The sequence below is a fragment of the Cydia splendana genome, chromosome 3 (assembly GCF_910591565.1).
Source record: "Cydia splendana chromosome 3, ilCydSple1.2, whole genome shotgun sequence".
In the NCBI taxonomy this organism is placed as follows: domain Eukaryota; kingdom Metazoa; phylum Arthropoda; class Insecta; order Lepidoptera; family Tortricidae; genus Cydia; species Cydia splendana.
This window is the reverse complement of record NC_085962.1, coordinates 5,059,832-5,068,587: the sequence shown is the minus strand read 5'-3', so window position 1 is coordinate 5,068,587 and position 8,756 is coordinate 5,059,832. Positions and strand designations below refer to the sequence as shown.

Below are 8,756 nucleotides of genomic sequence, written 5' to 3'. Positions count from 1 at the left end.
CACAAGGCAATGATACGATAAAATTAAATAGCTCTAGTATAAATGTCATTTGGACAATGTACGAGAAAGATATATGATGACTTCAATAAGTTAGACAGAAAGAAAACATTTGACATGTTCAATTTTGACTACCTGAATTTCACCGGTTTATACTTTTGTTTTTAAATATTTGCGAGAAGTAGGCTGCCTACATTCAACCAGTAAACTTTTAGACGTAGTACAATAATATATACTTGGTCAAGCAGATCTTGTCAGTAGAAAAAGGCGGCAAATTTGAAAAATGTAGGCGCGAAGGAATCTTGTCCCATAGAAAATTTGAATTTCGCGCGTTTTTTTACTGTCAAGATTTGCTTGACCAGCTATAATAGTCTAGTGTGATAATTGTAATTAAAGTAAATATTTCGTTTAATTATATATTAAATTTATAAATATAGAAATAACTTTAACATTATTTATATTGAACGCGACGGAAAATTCTCGATCGCTACCGTGACAACTGTTTGTTTTTGATTGGTTGAAAATTTTCACGAAAATCCATCTAGATCTGAAGTTTCTCAGACACAGTATCATTGAAAATTAAATGAAGATTGACCAATAAATTCAGTTATTAACGTAGAGCAAGGTGAGAAGTTACATGTTTCCCGTTAATCTCGCCAGGATAAACTTAAAAGTGTCCCCCTGTGGTAAAAGTTATTGAGGATATCCGGTGCCCGTATTTCGGGTTAAAGTACGCTCCGCGAAGCGTTATTCTTACTTTTTATAATTAAGTTAGCATTTACAGGCGTTGTAATATTGGCGTAAGAGGTGTCGAGGTTCATTTTATTTCATCATTTGTAATCCGACGCGTTGTAAAGGCGTTCATCATTAGTTCAGTTGTTCTTTTCAGATGGCTCGATTGACTCGCAAGGTGTGTGTTTTAAGTGCCTTATTGGTGCTAGTGACTTCAGCGGTGAATGTGTATGCCGAGAGCGAAGACTCTAATGATGGAGTCACCGTAGAGGTTAGTTATCATTTTCATTTACAGGTTATAGCAATCATGCTATGATAGAGGTGAATGACCTATTTTGGTATCTTTGTAGGAGGATGATAAGCATCTGATAAGTTTATTCGATTGAGATTTTACTAATTATTTACTCAAGAACATTACTTTCCCATAAAGGCTTTCATTTCATAAACAAATTCAAACATAATCATTTTATATTTTCTCATCAGGTTGAAGAAGAGGACCAGTATCGTAGCCCATCCATAGATTCAAAAAGCATTTACTTAGCAGAGCATTTTGATGATGAGAGTGCATTTAAGAAAAAATGGGTGAAATCCGAGGCAAAGAAACAGGGTGTTGATGAAAATATTGCTAAATATGATGGTAAATGGGAGGTAAGTGACTACAGTTAATTAATTAAGCACATTAATTAACTAGGTACAGTTAATTAATTAAGCACAAATAAATACATAAGTTAAAGATGTCGGTGAAATAGATATAAAACAATGGACATTTGGAGGAAATATAATATCTTCATAACATCTTTTCAGGGGTTCTTTTGATACAAGAAGTTCTTCATACTCCTTTGAATTTCTACATATTATTACAAATCATTTAATATAACTGCTGACTGTAATGCATGCTTAACATACAAGTTAGCAAAATGGTGGCCAAAGTACTAGCTTTTGGGGAAAGGGGATTTTTTTAAATTAAATTGGTCTCAGAGTTAACTTTGGAAATAGCCTTGGTCTGCCGCTGGTAGCGTGCATTCAGTCCGCAGCCTTACCATTGTCCCAGCTGTCATGGGAGCCTGGGGTCTGCTTTTTGGCAACTAATCCTAAGAGTTGACAGAGGCACTAGTTTCTAAGAAAGCGACTGCCTTCTGACCTTCCAACTCGGAGGGGAAACTAGGCCTTAGTTGGACTAGTCTGGTTTCCTCCAGATGCTTTACCGAAAAGGGACTGTTAAATATAAAATTATATGTCATACATACAGTTCCGACTACCATACATGGCGGGATTTGAACCCACAACCTCCGGATTAAAGTTGCACACTCTTATCACTATGCTACCAATGCTTTGCAACTAAACCACTTATATATAAGTATAAAATAGGTTAGGTGTATAGATAGTACTAAATTTTAAAAAGTTTTTCATTCTACACTGTTTCAAAATTTTTGTGTAACAAACATCTGAACGTTTTCTTAATTTGGCAACAGTTCACAATGACTTACTGCTAGCCTTTATCCGCAGACGTTTTACCCTGTTGCCCTTGGCATAGGCACACAATGACTTATTAAGTCTCAAAACCTAATTATCTTTCTTTTTTTGTTTACAACACTATTCACAAGATGTATACAAAATATGAGCCAAGCCTATTGTGTACGGCGCGTCATCGTAAACCTTGCCGGAATGCACGATGTTTAATATTGGGCTACAGCCGCATGCGTCAGTTCACGTCTTTGACGGTCAAAAGGTTAAAAAATTCAATTGTTTTTGACCTACATTGCGTAATGAAGGGTTAAAGCAGACCTCCAGGAAAAGGCAAGTTTTCTTAAACAATAAGCACAATCAAAATAAAACAAGCCTCAAATAAAAAAGGTAAATCCTAAGCCAAACCTTTTTACAAGCTTTTATTTCACTTGCAATATGTATATATGTTCGGGTCAAATTTTGCTAGTTATATTAGACCCACTTCTTTGATTGAGCTGAAACTTTACATACATAATATGTAAGTTGGGTGACATTGCAATATTATGGTACCATCGAGCTGATCTGATGATGGACACAGGAGATGGTTATATGAACTCTGTGATAAAACAACACAACCTATTGTGTTTGGGTTTGTCTCAATACCTATTAGTTAGAACAGTACAGTCAGCGATAAAAGCTTGTAATCAAAAAAATCACAGAAATCTTATTTCAGATCCAAGCACCTTCACGCAAAATTCTGCGCGACGATCTGGGTCTTGTGTTGACGACAGAAGCAAAGCATGCCGCCATCTCCGCTCTCCTCGACAGGCCTTTCGAGTTCAAGGACAAACCACTTATTGTGCAGTATGAAGTCACCATGCAGGTATGGAATGGTTCTTTTATTATAGCTTAAAATGTGCTCTGGTCCATAATTTTTCAATCTCTCTTTATCTTTGACAATATATAGTCTAGTCTAGTACAGGGGTTAAAAATCTCCGAACATGGTTCAAACAGAGCACACCCTCATTATTCCGCGCAGCTGTGTCTAAAGTTCGTACAGCCCTCATGATAGCCGACCTCCGGTAGGAGATGGCACTGGAAGAAGAAGAGATGTGCAGGGGTAGCAAACTTTCGAGAAGAAGAGAAAAGCAAAAAATTATCAGTTTTAGAAATCACAAAGAGCCACAAATATTGTTTTCACTGGTCTAAAATCTCTAAATGTAATTTATTTGGTCCCTTGAAAAGCCGCAATTGTTTATTGTACTCCAAAGTGCCGCATGCGGCTCGCAAGCATTGACTTATTGAAGAAAATAAGTTAAGTCTTAAACAAATAAAAAAGAGTCTTGTGTATATATAAGACCGAAGATGACTCTCTTCTTATCATCCATGGTTTTCAGACAGTGTCATCTATGAGTAAGTATTGACAAAAAGTCTATAAATATATTCTCTTACTTTTAAGAAGAAGAAGAAGAAGAGGGTCCGTTATTCTTGAATTTGTCCCATTTGACTCTTAGAAGTCTTAGCCTGTTCATACTTTTGGCCGAGAGCAAATCACAAATTACCAACTTAAAAAAACCATCATACAATATTACGTATTTTAATGACTGTTGTGTGGTTCTACCCGACCCTACTTTATAATAGTGTATGTAAATATTAATACAAATTGCGTTTATTTCGACATTCGTTGATTTCATGAGCACTGTTGGTTACAACACGTTTTTCGTCATATAAATTATTGGTTATTGTTTAAAAAACCAATTAGCGACCGATAGTCGAGCCGTAACTCCCTAATTGGCTTTAGGTAAGCCAGTGTTAGACGCAGTTCAAGGTGCCACTGAGGACAGTGAGAAAGTAAAACCTAATATTGCATCAGGCATAATGAACTTACTGTGTCTGATACTTATAACTATAAGTATGTGTATACGTAATAGATTACATTAAAAGAAAAATATGGGGTATATATGGGCCATTTTATAAGGTATTTGACTACTAGTCAAATCAGTTTCTTTTTTCGAACTGTCAAAACGACTGCTACTATGAAATTTATATGAAACCCTAACATGTCACGTCACAATCAAATTACCTACTCTTTATAGTTTTATACGGGTTTTGAAATATAAATTTTGTCTAAAAAATAACTGCTGTCTTCGTTTCTCTATTAATCTTCTGGTACTTTATTATTTAATGCATGGAGTAAAATATATATTTTTTTATTACAGTCAAATACCCTATTTAGTCGTACACTACACTTATTCAATTTGGTTTTTTTATGTTATTTCTACTCAGAATCACAAGCCATTTCGATCCTCATAGATAGAAGAAAAGAAAATATCACAAGATTTTTCATTCAATTCTGTTGCAATATTTTCATAAACTTGTATACTGACGGTAACGGAATGGAATTATCGAAAAATGTATGGCAATTTTGGGACACTTTGCTCCTATTAGAATCGAAAGAGCTCGTGATTCTGAGTAGGAATTACATCCAAATTCCCAAGTTTTCACCAGTTTTACAGGTCTGTGGCATAAAAAACTACAGCAAAAGCGATTTTTTTATTTTCTGCCCAAAAACATAATGTCAATGGCCTTGCCTTTAAACACTAAATAAAAGCAATAAAAAGGGGATATAAACTAAAATAACACAAAGATGTTGCAGTCCGAGTTTAGAAAATATACTGGCGCGACGCCAAACTGGAAACATTATTTGAAAATGATGACGCTTGTGATGTTTGTAACGCGTAAATGCGTATAAAGGAAGTTTTATAAACAAAGATTAGTAATATTTTGTTGACACAAAAAAGTCGCTGGCACACCAATGTTTGTAGTAATTATAGCCTGTCCGATTTTCTAAGATTAAATTCGCCATCGTCTTACTATGGCGTACTTGATCTTAGATAAACGGACAGGCTATAACTAAATGTTATTCTTATTACATTTTGACTACTTATACATATAAAAGACAAAGACAAGATTTAACAACAATATTATTAAAATTATATGAATCATGATTAGCTGATTAGAGAACATTTAGCTCAGTAAGGCTCTGCATATAAAATTATTATCTATATCTGATAGTTTATTATATACTTGAATAAATATAAGTATTTTCACTTATCAAGTTATCATCATCAGTGATCGTTAATTTTCCAGCAATTTTGGTGCAGCATTATTGGTTAAAAGCATCTGTATGTCCTACTCTAGGTGGAATAGATAATTAGGGTTAATAACAGTAATATTAATCTTAACCAATCCTCTCCCTAGGAAAAAATTGAAAAAAAATCCTTTATTTTTACTATGCTGCACCAAAATTGCTGGAAAATTAACGATCACTGATCATTATACAGTGTCTAAACTGTCTTTCTTTGATTTTGAAGGAACACACTTGGCTTGTAAAGAAGTCACAAAGGAGTCTAGGCCCATTATCTGTGACGTTCTCAATAAAAAAAATTGTTGGTTGTCCAAATTCAAGTCATTATCTTATCTGTGGTTGTACACGCAAAGAGACTTCAAGTTGTGCCAACCCTAATAATTGCTCGGAGAATGCTGAGCCGAACGGAGCCGAGAATCCCCGAAAGGAACCCCTGCCCCTGGTTGTATCAATTAACATATTTTTCATACAAAAACATTCCAGGAGGGCCAGAACTGCGGCGGGGCCTACATAAAGCTGCTCTCGCGCGGCGCCAACACGAAGGCGGACCTGCGCAAGTTCTTCGACCAGACGCCCTACACCATCATGTTCGGCCCCGACAAGTGCGGCAACGACAACAAACTGCACTTCATCTTCAGGCACAAGAACCCCAAGAATGGAACCATTGAGGAGAAACACAGCAAGAAGCCTACGTGAGTTGAATTATTACATAGCCAACAAATATCGTTCTCCTTTGAACTTTACTATACCACAGAATAAATAATAGTACTAGGTAGTAGGTACAGAAAGTTCACTCTCTAACAAAACGCGTCTATTACGACAGATATGACCGCTAGGTGACGCAAGCGCGAGCCGTAGCGGTGCGCGGCAACTGCTACTGCTAGACACCAAAATTGGTGTGGGGCGCATGTACTTGTAGCGATGCAACGAAATCACAGAGTCAGCCACGCCTGATAATACCTCGTTTTTTTAGCATCAGAAAAGTGGTAAACAATCTTGACATGACTTTTTATTGCAAAACTCAAAAATAGTCAGACAATCCTGGCTGATTCTCTCGTTCAGATTTATTGTGTTGTGTGTTCTTCAGTCTCCTTATGATCATCTGTTTTGCTCGGTGATAGGGGACAAAAAAGTAACAGCCACCATCCTGTTCTATACAGCATATGCATAAACATAACTATCCCAATCTTCTACTATAATTCCAGCCAACGCCTAGAGGACATCTACAAGGATAAGGAGCCCCACCTGTACACGCTGGTGGTGCGACCCGACAACACGTTTAGCGTGTTTGTGGACCACAAGGAAGTGAACGCCGGCTCGCTGCTCGAGGACTTCACGCCGCCCGTCAACCCGCCCCAGGAGATCGACGACCCCAATGACAAGAAGCCTGAAGACTGGGACGAGAGAGAGAAGGTATTCACTTGTCTTCTTCCTTGCGTTATCCCGGCATTTTACCACGGCTCATGGGAGCCTGGGGTCCGCTTGACAACTAATCCCATGATTCGACGTAGGCACTAGTTTTTACGGAGGCGACTGCCATCTGACCTTCCAACCCAGAGGAGAAACTAGGCCTTATTGGAATTAGTCCGGTTTCTTCACGATGTTTTCCTTCACCGAAAAGCGACTGGTAAATATCAAATGATATTTCGTACATAAGTTCCGAAAAACTCGTTGGTACGAGCCGGGGTTTAATCCCGCGACCTCCGGATTGAAAGTCGCACGCTCTTACCGCTAGGCACCAGCGCTTCTAATAAAATAAAATAAAATAAACCGGCCAAGTGCGAGTCGGACTCGCGCACCAAGGATTCCGTACCATTACGCAAAAAACGACAGAAAAATTGTTCTTGTATTCCCATACAAGAACAATTTTTCCCACCCCACTTAAATATTTATTTTATTTTGTTTTTAGTATAATTTGTTGTTATAGCTGCAACAGAAATACATCATCTGTGAAAATTTCAACGGTAGCTATCACGGTTCTCGAGTTACAGCCTGGTGACAGACAGACGGACAAATGGACAGCTGAGTCTTAGTATTAAGGTCCCGTTTTTACCCTTTGGGTACGGAACCCTAAAAAACATTTTAAAATGACATAATTTTATGGTCTTCATTAGCAGTTCTACTTCATCAAATTACACTTTTTCGAAACCGAAGGTTTTTGTCGATATGTGTATAGCGCACCTACACTGGTTTTTTGAGCGTTGGGCTCAGCGAAATGCTATACATGGAAGTATTCTGTCCGCTCAATTATGACCCAACGCAAACTACCCCGCGATAGGCGGTACTTACAAACTGCTCGATTGGCAATCTCAGTACCACCGAGATGACAGTCAGTGACAAATGGCTAAATTGATTTATAAAAACAACGTTTTTTTGTACTTAAAAACATATTAATGTGTCGTGAAGTGGTGCAGAAGTTATTTTAGTTCATACCAAGGACAGTGGAATCACTTTTCACTTGTAGTAAACAGATAACTTCAGTAGAATTTGGAAAAAACATGACGATTTGTTTTCAATACTACCGTGCTAAGCTAAAACGTAACAACTGCATACGACTTTCATAACAACATACGACTTTTTAAATTGCGAGGATAATAGGGATGGTGTTATGCTAAATGAAGTAGACTATTTTATTAACTTGTGTTTGGTTTAGGTATTTTCTATATAATTATAAATGTAGTAATAAATTCCTTCTTACAGATTTGTATTTTCCTTTTTTATTTCATGAGATGGAGCTATAAAAAAACTACTTACCTAGTTATTTCAAATTAATAATCAAATTTGGTATTGTCATTTTACATTACTTTCCATTCAGATTCCCACAAGATGCTATTCGCAGAGAACTACGGAAAAAAGCTGTCCAATTAGAGAGACATGAAATTGAGTGGATGCCTGGCAAGATATCTAGAATAATGTTCTATTCATGAGATATAACCCGTGAGTTAATCATACCCGGTCTCCTATATGTAGATACATTTTTCCTATCATGCTTTCACTGAATTAATTTAACAAATACACACATTATCTGAAAATGTTGATCATTTGAATCCACCCTCTACTGTCACATATATGTAGGTTCTCTCTCAAGCCATTTCCGTCAGTAGAAAAGAGCGGCAAACATATTAACTCACATTATAGACGGGTCTAACGCGTTTTATATTCAATTATCTTGATTTACCGACGTAAATCAGTTTCGTTTCGTATAATGTGAGTTAATATGTGTTCAAAACGCGAAAGTTTAAAATATTATAAGAGCGGCAAATTTAGAAAAAGTAAGCGCGCGAACGGCTGTGGTCCTATACAAAATTTTAATTTTGCACCTTTTTCTACTGACAAACTTGCTTGACCTGAAAATATTCTGAACTGAAAGTGGGGATTTATTGTGACTCCGCCTGTTCAAATATTTTTGATCCGATTCGTGTACCCATGTAAA

General features: G+C 36.8%; 1 protein-coding gene across 3 annotated transcripts in view; it reads left to right on the top strand.

Moving 5' to 3' along the window:
* The first annotated feature begins 494 nt into the window (after window positions 1-494).
* LOC134806395 (calnexin) overlaps window positions 495-8,756 on the top strand; it is a 32,624-nt gene continuing 24,362 nt past the window's right edge. For all 3 annotated transcript variants that reach the window (XM_063779650.1, XM_063779649.1, XM_063779651.1), the window contains exons 1-6: window positions 495-622; window positions 887-1,000; window positions 1,213-1,377; window positions 2,909-3,058; window positions 5,807-6,015; window positions 6,529-6,736. In XM_063779650.1, the coding sequence (XP_063635720.1) occupies window positions 887-1,000; window positions 1,213-1,377; window positions 2,909-3,058; window positions 5,807-6,015; window positions 6,529-6,736 (846 nt within the window). In that variant the 5' untranslated portion in view covers window positions 495-622. The remainder of the gene's footprint in view (window positions 623-886; window positions 1,001-1,212; window positions 1,378-2,908; window positions 3,059-5,806; window positions 6,016-6,528; window positions 6,737-8,756) is intronic.